General features: G+C 42.6%; 1 protein-coding gene across 4 annotated transcripts; it reads right to left on the minus strand.

Annotated features, from left to right (window-relative positions):
* Positions 1 to 1,888: 1,888 nt before the first annotated feature.
* Positions 1,889 to 21,364, minus strand: pias2 (protein inhibitor of activated STAT, 2). 4 transcript variants are annotated; one of them, XM_079516416.1, is made up of 15 exons: positions 21,253 to 21,364; positions 18,993 to 19,071; positions 17,642 to 18,074; positions 17,003 to 17,090; positions 16,353 to 16,403; positions 15,240 to 15,330; positions 14,995 to 15,129; positions 14,594 to 14,699; positions 13,926 to 13,999; positions 13,039 to 13,199; positions 12,730 to 12,863; positions 11,547 to 11,730; positions 9,826 to 9,959; positions 9,287 to 9,324; positions 1,889 to 5,827 (listed from the first exon to the last, which is right to left on the minus strand). In XM_079516416.1, exons 3-15 carry the CDS (start codon positions 18,069 to 18,071, stop codon positions 5,585 to 5,587), a joined length of 1,869 nt encoding a protein of 622 aa, XP_079372542.1. In that variant the 5' UTR covers positions 18,072 to 18,074; positions 18,993 to 19,071; positions 21,253 to 21,364; the 3' UTR covers positions 1,889 to 5,584. The 4 variants fall into 4 exon arrangements, with proteins under 4 accessions (XP_079372542.1, XP_079372543.1, XP_079372544.1 ...); XM_079516417.1 differs by lacking the exon at positions 21,253 to 21,364 and adding an exon at positions 21,122 to 21,250; XM_079516418.1 differs by lacking the exon at positions 21,253 to 21,364 and adding an exon at positions 21,117 to 21,230.
* Positions 21,365 to 22,892: the final 1,528 nt, after the last annotated feature.

Below are 22,892 nucleotides of genomic sequence, written 5' to 3' on the forward strand. Positions count from 1 at the left end.
GCGCCACCATGAGGCCGATTTCTGCAAAACACATTGTTTATATTAGTCCCACAGATTTCATCCAAATCTCATGCAAATCAGTATACATGATCTCTGTAGTCATGTGATCAAGACGAGTCTGTTTGATTTCTCAGATTCTACACTGATTGGCTAAGATTGCCTTCCAAAGTCTTCAGGAGTGGCCCGTTTTGTACAAAATGCTGCACATGTCCTGCTCATCCAGAATTCTATCCTCAGAGATGCTATGAGTGATCTGGCTCTGCATTTCCTCAACAAAATGAAGAAAATTGTTGCAAAAAACAAACAAACATGTTTATATCACATTTTGCCAAACATCACACACACTCCTATCCTCCTGGTGCAGACCTGTGCCCAGAAGGGCACTTTTTCTAGTTCCTTTTCTTTTTCTCCTGTGTGTGGGCAGAGTTTATGGTACTTCCTTCTTGGCAGCTTTATAAACCATGAGGACCTCCTCTTGCTGCTCAGAGACCAGTGGCTGAGTTTCATCTTCCCTCCATCCTCGTCAGAAGTCCCCTATCAGGATGCTGCTGCTGAAACCAAAGCATGTGTTGACGGCCCTGGTTGTCTGCTGCGTGGTCACCCTACATGGTGAGATAATGTTATCTGCCCTTTTCATACATTAACAGCTCACATTTCTGATTAATGACATAATTAATATTATTGATGACTTTGATGTACTTAGGCCTACTGTAAATACAATAGATTATTTATTTTTTTTACAAAGAAATGTGATTTAGCAATCAAGAGCCAAGAACCACAGAAATATTTAATGAATTGTAATGTCTTCCAGACAGTGGTAGAATAAATGACCTCTCTGACCTCCAGCCTTGCATCAACAACCAGGATATAACATCAAATCAGCGTTTTGCTTTCCTGTCTTTTTCTTTTCACAATCAAAAGAGATAAAGCACATCAACAAATAAAGCTTACAGCCTTAAATATAGCCAGCTGAATGCGTGTCCCATCAGTGTTTAAAGGCTATGGAAGTGTTGCTGTGTACACATTTGTAAATAGAAAAGGTACCTATACTTCTGTTGTCAAAATCTTAATACATTCACAGGCTAGTATGCCTTTCAAAAACTAATAAATCACACTTTGGAAGAGAGATTGGCCCTTTTTCAGTTGTGGACCACACAGTCCCTTCCTGCAACCCAAATAAGGGTCTCGACCCATAGTTTCTCCGTTGCATTATATAAACGACAACTCTACACCTGAGCCACTAAAGTTAGTTCACCCAAAAAGTGACTTATTTTCTGTCAATTACACACCCCATGAAGCCTTGTATTCATGGAGTATCAGTTGTTGGAGCACTCATGCTCAGACTACACCAGACTAATCCTCCCACAGCTGTCACAGTAGGGCTGGAAATATATAGAAACCAATAAGTATGAGCAATAACCACCTTAATCTTGCTCATGTAGGTTCATTGAATAATAGCCTCGGAGAATCGATTAGTCCGATTAACAACTTGACCCTGTAGTGCTATAATTCATTGTGCAATGGCAGCATATATACAGATAGTAAAAATAGACAATCTGCAAGGTGACAATGTATTGCACCGCAACACATTGTAAACTAACCTTGTAGATCTGCCATTTCACCTTTTCTAAAATAAAAACAAAAGGAATCATGCATTAATTGCAATCGAGGCATAGGTTTGAAATAACCGTCATATTGATTTTACGGACTTTCTTCAAAGTCAGTGCAGTTGCATTGAGCTTCATTTGTCAAAGGCAACATCTATTTTCGGCATCCGTCACCGTTGTATGGCATGGTATAATTTGGGCTTCTGTGATTACTGGATGTCAGATGTCCATAAAGCAAAAAAAAGGAAAAAAGCAACAAGAGATGACATAGCATTTTAAAGATACTTTATAACAAAAGACGGTATCAAAACAAAAAGGTAACCAAGAGTTCAACTGAAACTGTATTGTGACGCGTGGCAACACCACAGGCCAGGTCGCTACAACCAACATGCTAGCAACGGCTCGGCCACTTGATGGTGCACAGCAAATTAAAAAGTGTTCATTTTACTCAAGAGTTTGCTCTCAGAGAGGGTGGGCATCCGGGTGGTACAGGGGTAAACCTCCTGCCCACCACCGTCGAGTCTGTGGTTCCATTCCCCCTCCATTTCCAAATATCGGCTTCAACAGATCTTGGGTTCATTTCCCAGAAGAACTAGGTGGCATTGCATTCCGTTTTCCTGATATTTCATTTGATTGGCTCTGCAGTAGATTTGAACAGTAAACGCACAAAGGTGTGTTTCCCGTTCAAATCCGCTGCAAAGCCCATCAAACCAAAGCTATGGAACACTAAACGGGGATCAGGGAATGGGTGTGCCACCTTCTGGTAACCTGGGAGGGATAGCGTGTCCCTCTGCATGCGTTCACGTCCTCTGTGAAAAGCAACAGCTGGTGACTCCATAGCCAGATCCCGTTAGTCTCAAGTCTGCTTACAGCAGCGGTTCTCAAACCTTTTCCACGTCAAGGACCCCCAAATTAACATTCCATTTGGCCACGGACAGCCATCTGAAAAGATGACGTGACCCCCCCATAAACGATTTGCGTTTGTTACAATGTTCACAACAAATGTGTTGCAGTGACACGTTGTAGATCAGACTATTTTTCAAATTTTGAGAAGCACTGCCATGCATTCCCCGTCGGGACCCAGCTGATGGGACGGAGAGCTTTCAAAGTGGCATCTGAGTCTAGCAAGTATATTCAAACTAAATTAACTCCATCTAAACATCTTTGTTCAAGAGATGGTTCATCAGTTAAAATGTCACAATGATGATAATTGCATAATTAAAGGCTTTCTAAAGATTACCCCCCATATTCATTTGCAAATATCTGACTTAAAAAGGAAAACAAAATAGAATGTAAATGTAGTGTAAGTGATATTTACTTTATGCTCTATATTATGACAGTCAATATAGTAATCATTGCTATAGTGTTTGTTCAGTAACAATAAACGTCTATTTTACAGCATCCTGTAGTCCTGAGTCTTCTCTCCCAGGTAGACGTAATTGGTAGCCTCTCAGTCTGAATTTTCATTTCGTTTCACTACATAATTGCCAGAACATATTTTCTTAATGGGTATGGATAGTGATTCAGGGCTGGAGCCAGGCAATGCATGTTCCATTTACTAGAGACCCTTGCTCCTGAAAAAACACTAGTCTACAGCGATGATTACCTTTAGAATTAGTTTCAACAGTTAACAAAATCACTCACAGCACCTTTAAGTTGCTTCGATTGCTTTAATTTGCGCAATAAAAAAAAGGAAATAAACAATACTCAAGGTTCTGATACCACAAAATGTCCTAAAGATAGCCAGCCTTAGATCAGGTGAATTAACCCATTAAAACCGGGAAAGGATCTGTGTGATTTTACATTTTTGCGTTGGCTATTCAAAAACAGCAGATATACAAGCTCACAGCGCATCACATCGCACCACGCTGGGAGCTTGTACATCTGCTATTTACGATGCTGTGTAAAGCGTGAGAACTACTGGTTTAGAAGGCATTTGTAGAATTGGCCTCGGGTCTTAATGGGTTTTAAGAAAAAGGAAAACATAAATAGATCTCTAGTTAATTAGTATAACAAATGAGCTGCCACGTGATTCGACTCCGTCAAAGGGGATCAATCGCCCGTTCGACTGACAGCCGTCGTCGTAGCAAATAACAAAAAAACAAAAACACAAAATGTATCTTTCCTCACCTCCCCCCCATTTCTCTGGGTCCAAGGGCGAGGCGGAGAGTGGAGTGAGTTAAAAAGAGCACCCGTCAGTCCATTATAGGGTGCACAACAGCACGGATGGATGGGTGAAAATAACACTTGTCCGATCCACACAGGGTGGGTGTACAGTATCAACTGTTTGATCCACACAGGGTGGGTGTACAGTATCAACTGTTTGAAGAGGTGTTGCTTTGACAACACAAGTCTGTTCGGGGGGGGGGGGGGCGGGGTACAAGTATCCCCCACAGAAGGAGAAGGGGGGGGGGTTCACTGCTTCTGAATGTCGAGACCATCCTACAGACCAAGGGGACCGCACACACGCATACCTTTACCGGCCCACTTTGCACGCACTCTTCAGTCTACGCTGGTGATTTTACACTGTAGACTGATTTGTTGAATTCGTAAGCCAATAATTTCATGCCTATACGATTTTAGATGACTAGGATAGCAGATCGACAAGCTCACACGACGATGCGCTGCAACGCGTTGTGAGCTTGTAGATCTGCTATTTTCTGCCAAAGCTTTCCCTACCATGCAGATGCTGGGGTTTCAGTGGTTAAGTGATTCTCAGCCTTTTTTAATGTCAAGGACCCCCACAGCTTGTTATGCATTATATACCATCGTTCATCCCTGGGTTTGATTTAGAGCAGAAAGTGCATATCAATTTGTACACTCTCAATCAGTTACAGAGCTCTGTAAGGGTCCATTTTGAACCCTTTGAGAACCAGTGATCGAGTGTTAATTTGACCACTTGTGCTCCGCTTTATAGTTTGTCGACAACGGTCCGCACACTGGTGTAGATTATTAATATAAATAAAGAGTTATGACTTGATAATCACTGCATATTATTGAAACGAAATATTATTAATTACATCATTTCAATCATAGAAAAATTTAGTTTTTCATTCTGCCCTAAAAAAACTACATCAGTCAAAAGACTAAATTGGCATGTTTGTTTATGCTTATTATTTAAATGTACTTCTGTACATACGTTTCTAAAGCAATAACAAAGTACAGATACTCAAACAATGTACTTAAATACTCAAATAAATGAACTGAAAAGGAAAGGAAGACCGCACAAACAGCTTCTGCCGAATGTTTCACCTATTTCTTCTGCCGAAATTCCTCGTATCGTGACTATTATTGAGCTCATAACATGAGAATAAGGACACTCAGTGTTCATGTGGTTAAATTAACAGGACGACTTGCTGTGCGGATCACAAGGATCACCTGGCAGTAGTGGTGGGTGGGGGTCCGAGGTTGAGGTCTGTTGGAGGTCTGCGGACCCCCATTTTTATCTCTGGGATCCCCAATCCACACTGTAAAATCTTCAGTTCCAATAGGCTATATGCACATACGCCATTTTGGAAAGAACTCCTCCTTCCGGGGCCGCTTCCCTACTTTCTTCACAGGCGTTACCGATGATACCAATTAAGGCTCTGTTCCATTTAGTGGACCCACATAACTCCAAGGGTGTACAAATAGACCCCCATAACTCCTAGTGTACAAATGGTTAAATTTGTACACTCAGAGTTACAGACCCATACAGGGCCATTTGGAACAAACTCAAAGATACTTTGATACCCACTGGTGTAGCAGTGTTTCCAATGAGCCAACACGCACAATAGCAGCACCCTGACTCTGTTTGACCAGAATGGAACAGAGCCTTAAATGAGTTATCGTCGGTGACACCTGTGCAGGAAGTAGAGAAGGGGTCCGGAAGTAGGAAGAGTTATTGACTTAGTGTGCATAGAGCCCATTTAACTTGGTGTACAAGGCCCTCTGAATCCCCCCTCAAAGACCCTCGTGGTCGCACCCCTCGTGGCCTCTCAGTCCAGCGAGATGATGTCCGAAATGCCGCCGGAGCCGCCACTGCTGCCCAGCGGCTGGCCGGCACTCCCGGCCCCGCCCCCCGTGATGACGCGGGTCTCGTGGTGGGTGGAGCTGGTGGCGACGTGGGCGGAGCTCTCGTAGTGGCTGGTGGAGGAGGAGACCAGTGCAGAGCTGGTGGAGGAGGCCGAACTCTGCAGGCTGCTGCTCAGGTTGTCCAGGAACATGGGAGCACGGTAATGCTGGAAATATAATTCACATAAGTTCAATAATATAATGTTGTCCAGGAACATGGGAGCACTGTAATGCTGGAAATACATGGAAATATAATTCATACAAGGTAAGGGTAAAGTGATGATAATATAAGGACATATTCAAGTATCTGTATAAAGGTAGGTACCCTCACAAAAAACATGCAGTAATCCTGGTCTCTAAACTACCTCCCCCTGGCCAGCCGGGGTGCCTGATGGAGGGGAAAGGAACTGGTGGGAATAACGTGTTCCTTCCACGCGCTATGTCCGGCCGGGGAAATTCCCCCGTCAGGTGAAAAGAAGCAGCATAGAAGGAAGCATGAGGTCAGTCCGCTGCCCCCCCTGGTTGGCAGAGGAAGTGTAGCGCCCAGGATTACATTAAAAAATTAAATAAAAAATTGGGTGAAAAAGATGGGGTGCAAAATTGTGGGATAAAAATGTAATAACAAGAATTGATTCAAATCAATTAATAACCAGCTGATTACAATCTTCAGAATTGTGCTATTATCTGAAATGTATATCTGTGTCTGTTTCTGTGTGTGTGTGTGTGTAAACAACAACAGGATCTGTCCAGGTGAGTGTAGGCTAGTACAAAATGGAGCCAAACATTGGTGACTCTCAAGTCATTAGAGGAAATGGAGGTTATTTGGAATGTGTTGTCTGTAGCTTGATTTAACAGACCGAAAACAAAGTAGAGGGAACATTGCCGCGGACCACCGCACCAACCTCCGCAGGGACCCCCCTTATATTCAATCAATTCAATTCAAGAATTGATTCAATATGAATAATAACCAGCAGCTTCTGTATAGATGTGTGTTTAATATAAGGGGGGTCCCTGCAGAGGTTGGTGCGGTGGTCCGCGGCAATGTTCCCTCTAATTTGTTTTCGGTCTGAGTAAACACTCAAACCTCCTGAGCAGACATCAGCAACTGCTGAGCAAACATACATCACCTTGACACCAACTAGCCCAACATGAGAGCCAAATGGATTTTGGGAGTGAATCAATGAATAGTTAGATAAGGCAACAAGTTACAACAATTTTTTTGGTAATATCAAGGTGGTAGGCTAGCAATTTTAGGAGCCTTTTCAGGCTGTGACCCGCCAAAGTAATCATATTTGAACTGGGGACCCCCCTACCCAGACAAGCAACAGAATGGTTCCACAGATAAATGTTGTGAAATAGCAGATGTCCAAGGTCGTTGTGAACTTGTGGATTGGCTATTTGCACAATTGTTGCCTCTGTCTTATATAATAATAGGGCTGGCAATCGATTCAAATATGTAATCGCGATTAATCACATGATTGTCCATAGTGAATTGCAAATTAATGGCATATTTTTATCCGTTCTAAATATACCTTAAATCAGTGGTTGTCAAGATTTGTCATATCAAGGCCCATTATTTATTCTGCATTTGAGCCACGGACCACCATTTGATGACATTTAGCCTTCCAGACCCAAACTGAAGAACGGTATTGATGTTGGTACCATTAGGAGAGATAACAGGCCAATGTTGCTCAAATTAAGTTGGCTACATTCTCAAATTGTGTAGAAGTAATGCAGATGTTTAACAATTTTTCAACTGTTGAGTGTGAAATTGAACCAAAAGGACCCACTTGGTTTAATTGTACTCGCAAGAGTTAAAGATCTCTAAGGGTTCATTTGGTTACCAAGTCTCCATCATTACCACAGGTTCAGAAGCACTGCTTTAGTGCTTTTCAAAATACTCTTATCAACATGGGAGAATGGTTTTTGTGTTGCAAATGCCATGGAAGAGGGCAGAAATTATCAAAGCATAAACGCCACACACACGCTGCGCGAGACGAGACCCCTCCGCTCCGCCTGCCTCTCTCTCCTGCAAGGCATAGCTGCAAGCACGCAAACACACAGGCTGTCAACATTAGCTTTAGCAGGCATTAGCATGGTGCAAAAGTAACTGCTGTTTGTCTCCCGAAACTGTTCAGTTCAGCCTGCATGAACAGCGCTCGAGCGCTCGGTTTCTGCCCCCTCAATGTCGTAACTCTTCTATGAGTTGGCTCTGGGTCAAACCACCGCGCTGGGAAATGGCTGTGAATGTGCGTGGCAATGGAATTGGCCAATGCGAATTATATAATCGTAATACTTTGGCACAAACCAACTATTGGCGAAGAACAATATTGATGTAACTAAGAGTTTCGATGAGTTAGCTATATTTTATATACAGAGATTTAGAAGGAATAAGCTAAATCGTGAGGCGACAATTCCTCCTCCTCCTCCGCTGTTTCTCTTTCTCTTTCTCTTCTCCTGAGGAGAGATCACAGTGGGCGGTGGCTTCCAGGCGTGTGTGTGTGGGTGTGTGTGAGTGTGTGTGTGTGTGTGTGTGTGTGCGTGTGCGTGTGTGTCTGAGCCAATGGCGCGAGGGGAGGCAGTGTTGCCAGGTCCGCGAATTATAAGCGAGTTGGAGTGTGTGTAAGTGGTGTGTTGAAAGGTGTTTTTTGTGGGCTTGTGAAATATGCAGACTTGGCAACACTCAGCAAGAAGTACTCGCAGTATGGTTGCCAGTGTTGCCAACTGTCGTGACAGAAATAAGCTAAGCAGCCTCCACGTTAGGCTGGAACTATGCAGGCAGGAAATATGCAGACTTGGCAACACTCAGCAAGAAGTACTCGGAAGTATGGTTGCCAGTGTTGGCAACTGTCGTGACAGAAATAAGCTAAGCAGCCTCCACGTTAGGCTGGATGGAAATATATGCAGACTTGGCTGGAAATATGCAGACTTGGCAACACTCAGCAGAATGATCTACGTGGACTACCAGTGTTGCAAGCAGTGTTGCAAGTTTCCCATGCTAATATAGACCTGCCGATACTTCGTATCAGCTGGTAAAAAAAAGTATCTGTATAAAGTCACTGTACCAACTTTGATGAGGGAGTATCGTTCTAAAAACATTTTTTTTTCTTTCCTGAAAGGTTTATATTTTTGACATAGCTGGTTTCTGCCCGACAGCAGAGATATACTAATGGTAATGCTGAAATAATTTTAATAAAACTCATAAGTACAATAATAGCCATAGTTCATAGTGCACTTTAAATTTGAAACAAAACTTCAAGTGACACAGTACATCAACTGGTTGTTCAGTTCAGTAGCAGTAAATAGAATGCAGGGTGTTTTTGCACCATCTCCTGGAAATGATGTGCAAGTGCCCTTGTCTCATGACAGATGATATTCAATTATTCCACATCTCGGCACATTTCTGCCTATTGTTAGACTTTGCTTGTTGTGTAAAGCTGACACAGTTTCTGATATAGAGCTAGTTACAGAGATTGTATAACCTTCCTGTGTCTATTAATACATACTGTCTAATTTATAGTCCTCTGTTAGTGGAACTAACACAATACCATCCCTGGACTGGAAATTACCAACAAAATCTTCATGAGGTTAAATAATGACAACGTGCTAAATTCAAGACAAAGTACCTGAGAATCTGCTTGAAGAAAAGAAAGCAGATCCAGACCTAAGAGAAACCAAAACAGACATTTTGAAATGTTACACAAGGATTATACAAATAATTTGCAAACAGTAGCAGATGTGAACCAGCGATCCAAGGACTTAATGCCCATCTTGTGCCGCATTCTGTAGGAGCAGTGGTTCTCAAAGTGGGGTCCGGGGACCTACAGGGGTCCTTGAGAGAGTTCCAGTGGCAACTCGGCAAGATAATTGAGTACCCCTGGTATAGAGGGTGTTAAGTGATTCAACTGAAGAGATATTGATGAATTCCAAATGTTATCAGAGCATTCTGCAGCACCGCTGGACTTGCGTCAGGGCACCCACTTTGAGAACCACTGGCATAGGGGTCATATTTACTCCTTATTACTGGGGAGACATGCAGTCATAGAGGGTCATATTTACTCCTTATTACTGGGGAGACATGCAGTCCACTGGCATAGAGGGTCATATTTACTCCTTATTACTGGGGTGACATGCAGTCAGCACATGGGGTTACATTGCCACTCACTCTGCATGTCAGCAGGTATGGTAGCCAGGGTGGAGTGGTGGAAAGGGTAGTCTGACAGCGAGGACGTTAGGTAGGGCGTGTCCAAAGTCTGGACGTTTGGCACTCGCACCGTGGAGGGCTGGTAGGTCAGTACCCTGGAGAGACAGACAAACAAACAATAAGATATATTGTGGGTAAAGACATGGTCCGACTCAATCATCCATTATTTGTGCGCTGTGGATTGCACAGCCTTATACTGGTCTCTATCCAATAGTAGAAATAAAGGAAATTATTTAGTATGCATGTAACTCGTATGCAACGAGTTTGGCTCAACATCGCCACATCCTTTTCTACAACTGGTATATCTATAACTGTATAAAAATAACCACACAGTCGTATAAACGGATTAAACACCTGGGAAAATTGTCCCTTGAATGCTATTAAATTGTAGTCATTTTGGCAGTGTAGTGTTACGTGAGTAACTTAGGATGCGTTCGGAAATGCGCCCTGAACGCACTGGTGTGCTCTCTTGTCGTTCGTTTATTCAGTGCACTCGGTGCGTTGTCGTTCGAAAATCCAGTGTGCTGCGCACCGGGTGTTCCGAGTGCCCGCACTGAGCGACCCTACCCTGAAGCTGGGGTCGTCCGGTGTGAATGCGTCACAGCTTTGGTCGTTCGTAAATAAGGCACACTGAACGCACTCTGTGACATCACCGCCCACCACAGTCAACAAACTGACTACATTCCCGGTGCGCATTTCCGAACGCACCCTTAATCTTAATATTTTGGAATCTGTGTGGAACCTGCATTTCCAGGGGCCGGATTAACAAAAATGCCTCTGGTGATGAACCCGCCGCATAATTGCACGCTGGTCCCCAATTGGTGCCCCACACAATTTCAGGGGCAGCTAAATCTAATCACCAAGCGGGGCCAGACTAATTCTGCCATGGGCAATTTTTGTTTTTGCACTGGCCGTTTTGTCTGGTTTCCAGGCTAACTAGCTAGTGCAGCATGAACCTATAGATGGGGTGTGGAAGTGGTTGATTACTACAACAGCTGGCAATGAGTGTGACTCTGCCGTCTGTTTCTGTATAACATGCCAACAGACCATATTCACAAATTGCGGCCATCTTGCCATCAATATAATAGCAGGGTGGCAAGTTGGCAACTCGCCACCCTGCTATTAACTTGATGGCCGCTGTGTGAATACGGTCTATATCATAGATATATATATAAGAAAGCTAGATGGCTCACCCGCGCAATGGCCAATGGAGAGCGACGTTGCTACGTGGCGGCCATCTTACCTCGGGGCAGCATAACATTGTGTCTATGGGGCATGTGCTTTTAAATAACCATAACTTGCTCAATTTTCAAATGGTTTGGTTTGTTATAAACATCAGAGACGTCCGCATACTTATATGCTTTTATACGACGTTCATATAAAAAACTAAATTAAGCAGATAAGCACCCTGAATCATAGCCACGTTGACGTTTGTAATAAACCAACACGTTTGTAAATCAGTCAAGATTTGAGCGAGTTATGACTTTTTGTTTGAGCTGCCATTGAACATACTATACTGTAGCCCCGAAGCAAGATGGCTTCCGGCTGAACTACGTCAGAGACTCCGCCTTGAGCCATCTAGCCTTTATATAGGTCTATATTGCCTGTTTGTGTCAGACCTGATCTGAGACACAGCTTCCCCCTTTCTCCAAGGTTTGGAGACAATGACGAAAACCACTGACCCCTTGCTGTGGATCTCCTCCGTCTTGGTCATGTACACGCAGCGCTTCTTCATGGGCAAGTCGGGCTCCTCGTCCTCTGACGACGACGAGGTCTCCAGCGTCAGGTCGATGACGTCGGCCTTCTTGGCGGAGCCGGACTCGCCTGTGGGCAGCGCCATCGCACACTGTCGCACGGGAGTGGACGCTGTGGGGTGATGGAGGGGGAGGTATGGGACCCATTAAGGCCTGAGACCAGATTCTACAAATGTCTTCTAAATCATGACAGTTTTCTGAAAGACCTATGTTCCTATATCAGCGGTGATAAAACATATTTCATGTCAAGGACCCCGTAAATGATATGGATTCGGCCGCCGACCCCCATCTCAACATATGTTGTTCCAGGGACCCCCCAGAAGCAAGTGAAAGAATATAAATTCAAAGAATTGCTCACATTTTCACAATTGTTCAAAAATAGCAGTGCTACAAGCTTGTAGATCTGTTATTTTTCAACAGCTAAAGTATAAAATAATGGTTCATGTGGTCGCTAAGGTGATACAGATGCGTTCCAGGTCTTAGTGGGTTAAGACAACTATGACTACAGTTTCCATGGACGAGAGCAAAGAAAATCTCACAACGCGACTGAAAGATTATGTTGGGCTAATATAGTCTAAGTCTGCCATTTGTGAAACCGTGTGAAAGGAGACCCCTCCCCCACAAATTAGTGCTCTGTTTCATAAACAATGACCACAATATGTCAAATGATGTTTTGGTAGCCATGCAACCAACCAAATGCAGACTGTGGCCTTAAACCTTTGCTTTTATTAAATATACGAGATCAATAGGGTCTTTCTGAATGTATTCTATTTCTAGTTTGACCGTCACCACATCAAATACTCTTATGTTAAAATAACGAATAACTAGAGCACCGCTGGCCTAGCGGTTAAGGTTATAGGTTCTAAAGCAGCCTGATAGTGAGTCGCAGGTGCGATTTCTGAGCCCGGCGACCATGGCTGCGTGCCACTGTCCCAGTTTCCTGTCTCTCTCTACTATCAATAAACACACACAAAAAAACAACAACAAACAACCGAAGATAGGCCATCTTGTAGATAGCAGAATTTCGGTGTGTGAGGCGCCTTCTAGGGAATGGCCACTGACAACTTTAATCTGTGAGTTTCAACAAAAACATAAATAAAGTTGTACTTACGCTCAAGTTTTGGAATGGACTGGGAGGACACCTTGACTGACTCTTTCTTGGGTCTCATGGGACACCAGCTACCATCCTCCTGGAACTTGATTTCATCCACATCCGAGCACTCATTCAGAATCTCCATGAATAAGCTGAACACAGACAAGACAAAAATTGATAATAATTTGACATTTAATAGAACTGGTGGTGAATAATCATTAATTTCATCAAGTCTGTCTATTTTTGCCTAATGTTCGGAATCAGGGACGCTACGTTCCAAAATGGTCACCACAACAAGCTTGTAGACAAGTAAACGAGCCCACTGACCCGTCGATGATGAGGCTCTCGTACGCTGCCTTTTTGTCACAGACGGGACATATCCACGTTGGCTTCTTCTCGTTCATCTGCAGGTAGAGGGCGGCGTCGAAGCACTGCAGGTGAGAGCAGGTGACCGCTCTGCATGGCACCGTCAGGCGCATCTTACCTAGCTGGACCGGTCACACAGTCGACAGTAACACACAAACCAAACAAAAAAACATCACTTACAGCAGTGGTTCTCAACCTTTTCAGGCCGCGAGAATGCAGAAATAATCATATTTGAACTGGGGACAGCCCAAAATGATCATATTTGAACTGGGGACAGCCCAACATGATCATATTTGAACTGGGGACAGCCCAACATGATCATATTTGAACTGGGGACAGCCCAAAATGATCATATTTGAACTGGGGACAGCCCAATATGATCATATTTGAACTGGGGACAGCCCAATATGATCATATTTGAACTGGGGACAGCCCAACATGATCATATTTGAACTGGGGACCCCCCCAAAATGATAAGATTATATTTATAGTGCACATTTAAACATTTGAACAACAAGCACTTGGAAATGTGGGACATTACATTGTCTCATTCAAACAGATAAAGCTTGCAAGGCTAGAGGTTGTGACTGTGAGCTTGTAGATCGGCTATTTTCTTATATTATTTGACAATTTGGTCATGTTTGACCAGATTTTATAGTATAATTTGTCGATTACTTTTGATGCAGTAATGGTCTTATTACTTCTTTCTTTCATTATAAAGGCTTTAAGTCCTTAAATTGTCACTTCACTGTCATCCGGGGTCCCCCCCCCCCAGAAAATTCAACCCACAGGTTGAGAACCACTGACGTTACATTAATTTTGTAGAGAATGTGATATGGTTGTCTTACCGGGCACATGAGCGACACTCTTAGACTGGTCGTAGCGATCTCACTGTCTGGGTCTGCAGTAAGCTTCTCTTTAACTGAAACACAAATTGAACTGAATTGAAAACACACTTTAGGCAAAACATTATGAGATCGGTAGAGGTAGGATTTTGTTCAGTGACCAGAGTAACCAAATGCAACTGAAGACTGTCACCATTGTGGTTCATGGTTAGGCAAAATTTAACAAAGGCCATTCATTCTATCTAGACCCAATATTAGACAATACATGAATACAATATTACACATACATTTCTTTTTTCCTTCTTTTTCATCTTTCTAAACAATAGCTAGAGGAACAAGCTTGTAGTTTGGCTAGTCTCGCCATTTGTCATACAAAACAAGTATATATAGGGCATGTCCACTTATGCATTTTCTCTGTACACCAAATCTCATTGCTGATAATATACAAGCTTAAGTGTTGCATCATCACACATTGAGGTTGATGCTTGTAGATTGACTTTCGACTATTTCCAAAAAACTTTTAATTAAGGAAAAAATATGTAACAACTTCACTTTTAAAGTGAAAACTGAATTTGAATTGAAATATTTTTTTTAATTGAATTTCCCATCTTTTCTAACTGGCCTTCCTGGCGCCCCCTGGCGGCCGTGGCCTCACATTGAAGAGCACTTACTCAATGCTCTGGAGTGATCAGGGTTTCGGATGCCCTTCATTCGCAGTCTTTGTAGAAGCAGTGGTGACGTCAGCTGTCTCACCAGATATACAGACATGGAGTACGTCTGCAGGAAATAAAACACACCATCAACACAACCTCACATATTTTCATCGTTTCAGGAAATGGAAGAATAACCTTTAGTTATTTATTGAGTCACAAGCTCGTGTTAATTACATTGTACAAATAGTACACTTTCCCTTTCAAGATTGTTCAAAAGTAGCGAAACTAGCAGATCTACATTCTCACAATGCCTTGTGAGCATGTAGACTGTCCATTTCCCCTACTTTTCCCTGAAACTGTCTGAGAAAAATCCAAGAGAAAATGTAGAAGAATTGATTTTATGAGTAGCTAGTTTTTACTTTTCCGATTTCAGGTGCCCACGTAACCGAAATCTGATTGGGTACGGCAGACGACAGTCTGACCAATGAGGTGATGTTCAGAGGTCTTCCCGGCCTCTTCTGTTCCACTCCGTTTTTAGGTGGCGGTGCATAACCCTACACACACACACACACAAACACGTTTGACTTTGTACCCATTGTTAGTATGCATGAGAAATTACTATGAATTAAGTCCAATGTTTACCACGGCCAATGTGAGCACTTACTGGCAAAGGAAAAAGTTTCCCGTTGACTTTTATACACAGACTGTTTGGGTAATTGTCCTCCTGAGGACAACTCGTCTCCGACAGGCAAAATCTAAAAATAGAAGAGAAACTTTAAGCAGGTCAAGCTAACAAAAAACCTCAACCACATAAACCCCACACGTTGTAGACACATACTAGGTCATTCCCCTCGACACCAAATGTGGGAACGCAATCGTAATATCTCGGATTCTTCTTTTTGGATCAAAAGCTTGATTTGTGCCTCATTTCTCTAAACGATATGATCGCCGGTTACAAAATGTATGTTTTGGGTGAATTAACCCAATCAGGCCTGACATCGAAATTTAAAAAAAAAAGTTTTCTAAATCATGACAATTTTCTGAAAGATTTGAGGCACATTTTAACAATTTTTCAAAAATAGCAGACCTACAAGTTCATAGCGCGCTATGAGCTTGTAGATCTGCTATTTTTCAATAGCTAAATTATAACATAATGTTTAAAACACCAAAAGGGGTTCCCGCCCAAAATGGGTTAAATAACATTCGCAGGACCTGTTACATAGCGATTATTCACTTCCTGATCTTGGTTTCCGAGTGAAACGGCTTTCAAAATAATAGGATCCCAAATAGAGAGAATGAACTAGCCGTGGTCCTGGAGTATACAATTAAGCCACCAGATGAGGTGATGGCGGCGGGTGAGTTAAAAGTAATTAGAAATCATTACAACTCGGCTGCATAATTGCGGACACAGATCACACAAAAAGTCAAATAATGGCTGATATGTCAGCCAAACCCAAAATGCTGCTGCCAGGCTACTGACCAGGTACACATCACTCCCATTCTGGCCTCCTTGAACTGGCTCCCAATAGATTTTAGTATCAAGTTCAATGTTCTAGAAAAGGTAGAAATGGTGAACCATCCATGGTACTTACATGGGTCTGGCTGTAATGCATATAACGTCAGTTTCAAGACGACAACGTCGTCAAATCCCCATTATGACAATATAACGAAAGCAAACCCGGTGGCCTGTGAACACTATGGAGGTTTAAAAAAAAAAAAAAAAAAAAGGCTGGTCACCGTGGATATGTACAGCAGTCAACATTTCACACATTCTTACCTCATTTGAATTTGAACCATGTAGTCCCTCCTGCCACCTGGTAGGAAGTCCCTGAAAAAAGAAAGGGAACATTTCAGACTTACCTACCATACCCTTACCGGTTCTGCATTAAGTAAACCACCCCGGTCACGTGAATTCACTGTATCATTGTTTTCTGCAGACCAGTCTGGCCCCAAGTGCTGGGTGGGCATTTTTACAGAAACCAAAAAGTAAAAGATCCAGTCAACGTACGTCAATCACAGGGCAGTGAGCGCAGATGCTGATTGGCTACTTATCCAACTAACTATAGCGATTATTTGATCAATTACTTTATCAATTGAATAATTAGTGGATCAATGCAGAAAGATTGTAATGGACATTTCATAATTTATTGACTATGTAGACGACCTAGAGATGTGGATTGTTTAGTCTAATTAAACACTTACACCCTATTTTATACATCTTTGTACAAGGGTGTGAAAAAAAAGCATATCTATAAGCACACAACAGGTCGAATCATGATGAGTTGTGAGCTTGTAGATCGGCTATTTTCTATTTGATTATTTTAGCGATAATTTTTATAATCAATTATTTGATTAGTTCAATTGGCTGTTGCATGTCTAGTAATGGCATGATTAGGTAGTAAGTAAGTGGTGTTGAGGAAATTATACCTGGATATGCATACTTCTCGAACTTGTTGCGGCGTCAATGCAAAGATGAAGTACTTTTCTTGGTGGTATCTCTGAACTTGGCTTGCTCCTGAAAAATTGTCTCAGTTACAATCACACCTTGACCAGTTCTGCAGGTTTCATTCCATTGAGCATCAACATCTCAGAAATGTCTTTTACCTATGACATAGCACAAATTTACTGAGAACATTCACCTTGGTTTTCCAAAATTATACACGATCATACATTTTCTCTTTTGGAACAGATTAAGCTCAATCATTGTATGATTGCAAGAAATCAGCCATTAATATAAAGGTGCTCCAGGCTCAAGATTGGTGATTTGTTTATGCTTAACCACTTGAATAAAAAAAGAGAAAAAAAGCTCACAATGCTATTTTCCCAAATGTTTGCCCCAGAATAGGCTCTGTGTGTAATTGTAGCCTCAGGTTTGTAGAAGCTTTGTTTCATTGGCTCGGCAGCAGATTTGAATGTGAAACACAGCGTTTCATTTTGAACATAAACAACAAAAACATACAACTCAAATCTGCCCCTGGCAAAGAATCGTTCGGTGTCCGTGGCAAAATACACATCACTCGGGGATGGGGGACCCTGCTGCAACAAGCCTAAAACAAGAACACCGACCTAGGCTTGAAGGTTTGATGAGAACATCCAGGACGTCATAAAAGGGCAGCGACTTCATCTGGACGTCCGGGTGGACCGGGGGGATGAGGGGCGCGGGCTGCTGCAGATTCATGCTGAATTTGGATTCGTGGAAGACGAGCGGTCTCCCACTTCGAGAAGGGACGTCAGAGTTCGCCAGGCTTCCGCCGGCGCCCTCCGCAGCGGCGAACAACAGCGACTTGATGGTGGCTAAGTCGGGGATGCAGGCGTCCAGGATCCTGGGGTAGCGGTGGCGATACAGCTCCCTGATTTTGCCTCGCACCGCGGGGCTGCAGTCACTCTTCAACAAATGCAGCGCCCTCACCTGGAGCTCCTCCTTACGCCCGCTTTTGTTGTGGCCGGCGAAGCCCAGTAACACTTGTAATTCAGACACTCTGAAACTTGATACCATACTCTGGGAGAAGAAAAAAAACGCAACAGAATTAATAGGTACAGCAAAAACGTGCGGCAAGTGTATATTAAAAAAACTGTTGAATACTACAGAAAAGTGCAAAAAGCTACAGCAACAAAAGAAAAACGCTTCAGCAGCACCCAGACCAAGTTAAAGGTTTAGTCCAAGCTTACTTTGTAGAATGTGCCCAAATAATCAGGTTATGTTAGCAAGCCAATTAAGAAGCTACAAATCAATTGCAAAAAGGAATATAACAACCCGATACATCTGTCATGTAGAAACCTTGTATGTCCAGTACTGGAGAAAATCTGGCTTAGTGTCATATATATTGGATTCGCCGTGGTGTAATGACACTTTCTAAAAGCAAATTTGTATGTTGCTTCTATCGTTTTGTTACTTGCTGCTAGTTCATGTCATCTTTGGAACAGTCTCACCTAGCCAGACGATCACTAGATCTCCCAAAACTATACAGTAAACAAAAATAGCAGCTTTAAAAAAACAATACAAACTGCACACACATTGGGGTAGATTTTTTTTGTGTGTGTGTGTGTGTGTGTGTGTGTGTGTGTGTGTGTGTGTGTGTGTGTGTGTGTGTGTGTGTGTGTGTGTATTTTGCCATCCAAGCCCATTCAATGTAATTTGATTTCCCCAGATGTATCAGTAAGGCCATCTCTGATAGTCTGACTAGGTGAGAGACTATCGCTTGGATTGGAGAAGTATGCAACAAATAAGGTTTCTGCAGGACAGCAATGACTGATGAACTGATAAAGAAAACAATGCCAGTTAACCTTAAATTATATGAATTAGCAAGAGTTAAGCAAAACCTCTCGTGCAATTTGATGTACCAAGCAATATTTGATAAGTCAACACCCTCCCACAGAGTGACCAACCCCAGAGAAAGGTAAGAAAACCCCTACTGACCCTTCATTATATGGTCCATGCTGGATTGGTCTTACGTGAATATCCTTTTCTCTTAACATATCATGTGCCCGTTACGAATCTAAAATGTTGAGAATAATTGTGAGACCCATTAGATAAAAATAAAAAAAACATGGAGAGCATGAGACAAGGCAGATAAATGATAAGCAGTGGAGCAGCTTAAGTTGGGGGTGAAAAAAGACAGGTATTATAGTTATAAAGCAACAAGAAACAGGCACAGTATGCAACTTTGCCTTGTGTTACATACCGGTATATATATATATATAACTAATTGTTTCCCTCTACTCTATACCAGCAGTTATCAGCCAGTTGTAGTGTGGCGGTGTTAGGGCCGATTCATACTCCTATTTTAGAGCCGAATAAAAGTCGGTTCGGCTCTGTAGAGCCTATAATGTGAAGTCATTTGAGTTTCGGGGGTACTGAAAATGTACGGCACTACAGTGCCGAAACAGCGGTAAAATAGGAGTATGAATCGGCCCTTAACCTGCACAAACACATTTCCGTCTCGCTGTGTTTTAGTGTTTTCACTGTTTTGGTAGACAGGGATGTTTTTGGAGCTAACACAACAAACAGTGAAAACTAAGACCAAAGGTTAACACTGCAGGTTAACACCGCACAGCGGCGCACACTCACTAGTCCAGTGGCTTCTGACTGCTGGCATAGAGGGAAACTGATGGGTAAAAATGTATTTATTGTTTTGTTATGCAAGCAGAGTAACACAGGGCCAAGTTAAATACTATGCCGTTAAAAACAGTGTATAGATGGAATCGTATTATTGGGTCGGCAAAAGTTTCCAGCTAGAATCATAATATAAACAGTGCATAGAAAAGGGGAATTACCACACGACTGAATGTTCATGAAACTAATGATGGTTTAAGTCTTAAGACTAATAACTCAATATCTGTGAACCTGGGAAATTCCTGAAAGAGGGGAAAAAAGCACTAACTTCAACCTTTGTCCCATACAATGTTTGAGCAGCAGTTAGCTTAAGGTAAATTTCGGTGCTTTCAACATAGAAATAAAATATTATGGGTATAATAAATAAGGATAACTCAGTGATGTCCTAATTGCATTGTCAATAGTCTGGGCAGAGCCATTGAGTTATACAGAGTTTCGCCATGAAAGGGGTGGGGGGGGTGGGCAGAGAACAGCGCTCATGCAGCCCTGGAGAGTGACAAGCTGGAGTTTGAAATACATTGTTTTTAACGAGGGCGGTGCGAATATCAGCAATTGTAGGCATGTGCGCAACATGACAACTGTTTTAAAGTATTGTACAGTAACAACAAAATCCCCCGTAATGTTTATGTTGTACCATTACTAAAAAACTATCTAAAATAAAAGGGATTTAAGATCCAGTGCATTCTGCCAACTTCCGGTACAGAACGTTGTCACTCTTCGCAATGCTCTTCGCCAAAGGAAGACTATGTAGAAGAGGCCATTGGACTGGCCTCATGAAGTGAACGGAGATGTCGTAACTCTGTCGTCTTCAATGGCTCCGAGTCTGGGAGTCCTTGAGGGGGGTTGAACTTCCATGGGGTCCCAGCTAAATCTGGAATAGTTTACTTAGAGAAATATCTCAAATAGGCCAACTAGCTATTTGTGGCCTAGAACTTTTTGTTCTCCAATTATATGCCCAAAACAGGGACACCAGCATGTTGAGTTGCTACTTAATACCATTGCATTCTTTAACATTTTCGAAGAAATAGACAATTTAACTTACATTGCTCGGACTAAAACTAATGGTGTTATTCAAAAGACTAAAAAACTGAATTTGCTGTCAAAATTTGAAATACTCCCGCCTACAGATGACGCTTAGTTGTGACATCACTGTCGCATATCCTTCAGCATTTACCGCTATGTTCTTCTCCTCATCCACTTTTCAACATCTCTGCAACACAAGTTACACAACCAACTGTAGCCTGCTAGCCTACTCTGCAACGACGTTAACTACGATTAGTTCAATGGCACATACACAAGTGTAAATACAGCAACAACAAACAATGTCAGCTCGGTAGCTAGCAGGTTAGCCGCTGGTGAACCAGGAATATTGTTAGCACAACAGCTAGGCGGCTAGCTAGCGGTCGTCTGGGCTGAGCGTGCGTTTACTTTACATGAACGTTGGCTCGTCGAAAACGTTGTTGTCGTGCCGCGCGTTACGTTATCTGGCACAATGTCCGTGTTTTTTAGGGGCCGCGGCGCGATCGGAACGGCCCGGCAGTGTTGTGTTGTTCTTTTCGCCTACCCGAAGCTCCTCACGATCCGCCATCTTCTCGTCGCGGTCATCGTCGTTGAGTGACACGCGCGTGCGCAGTGCGTCGCTTGTTGTACAAGTAGCACAGGGTAGTTTTTGGCCTTTGACAACAAGCTCAGCAGGATTTGCCAGATGTAGGCCAGTCAATCTATAGATTTGACCCAAAATAAATTGCAATAGTAATCGTTCAAGGTTCCTTGGGGTCACCTTAGGGCAAGTGGCTATGGCCTATTTTAGCCCAATTAGTGTTTTTCGTGCAAAACTAATGCTTGGAATGGATTCAGAATCATGAAAACCCCCTAGTTTGACACATTACATGCTTTCAACCCCTGAATTGACCATGATCCAAAATGTATATAATACTCAATTTTTAATATCTTATTTGGATGACGCTAAGGATCATAAAAAACCTTGGAACGATTACTATTGCAATTTATTTTGGGTCAGGCCATTTGTTTAGCTTAGATTGACTGGCCTAATTGTGTCAGAGAATTAGCAACCAGATCTATGAAAAAACAAGCCCAAAGGCTATTAGGCTATTTGAAAATAGCCGATCTACAAGCCCTGCTAAAAAGAAGAAGAAGAAGAAGAAAAACGTAACATTTTACACAAATCTGGTTTGGGCTCCCGTGGTCCCTAGTACAAAATATTTGTAGATGTATGTACTTCTTGAACAACATTAATCTGGGGGTCCAGACTCCACAGAACCTCACCTGAAAAGATTTTCTGCCAGGGACCCCCCATACAAAATGTCACCTGCATACAAAAATATAAATAATGGGGATAGCCATAAAGTGGTTTTGCTGGGGACCCACTGGAACCCTCAAGGACACCTGGCGTCCCTGGACCCCACTTCGAGAACCACTGCCATGGGGTAATTTTTGCCTTTGACAATGTCGAGACATACTGGTAGGCCCAGAGCCACAGAGTTACGCAAACTCTGTTCACTTCATGGGGCCAGTCCAATGGCAGCTCTTCTACATAATAATAATAAATAATATTCTATTGGTTTGTTCCTATTTGAAGGCTTCAAATAGGGACAACCGGAAGTTTAATGCATTGGAGTTTATGGGCTCGCACGAGTACATGAACCACGTGACCAGGCTGTTTTCTGCCCCTTCTAGGTCGTCCTCAGACGAGCCCTCCATCGTTGCTTCCAGTCATCCCGGTTCTCCATACATCTGGCCAGCTCGTTGGTGCTTTGCGCTCCTGCGTTGTTCTTGAGTACATCCACATATGTTAGTGTAAATGGTAAATGGTGCATTTGCTTTACAGAGATTGTGCATTACATTCACCCATTCACACACACATTCATACACCGATGGCAGCGGAAACCATGCAAGGCATCAACTAGCACATCGGGAGCAATTAGGGGTTCAGTGTCTTGCTCAAGGACACTTCGACAGTAACTCTGGGGGAGCCCGGGTTCGAACTGGCAACCTTACGGTTACCATCCAGGCACTACAATTTACAATTTAGGCATTTAGCAGACGCTCTTAATCCAGAGCGATTTACATTAGGCAAGAACAAAAGCATGGGAATACATCACATATAAAATGCATTTATCATGAAACATGCGAAAGCTAAGAACGTAACTAGAACATATCTATATAATGACACTATACATATAA

Source organism: Electrona antarctica (assembly GCF_951216825.1).
Source record: "Electrona antarctica genome assembly, chromosome: 12".
Lineage (NCBI taxonomy): Eukaryota > Metazoa > Chordata > Actinopteri > Myctophiformes > Myctophidae > Electrona > Electrona antarctica.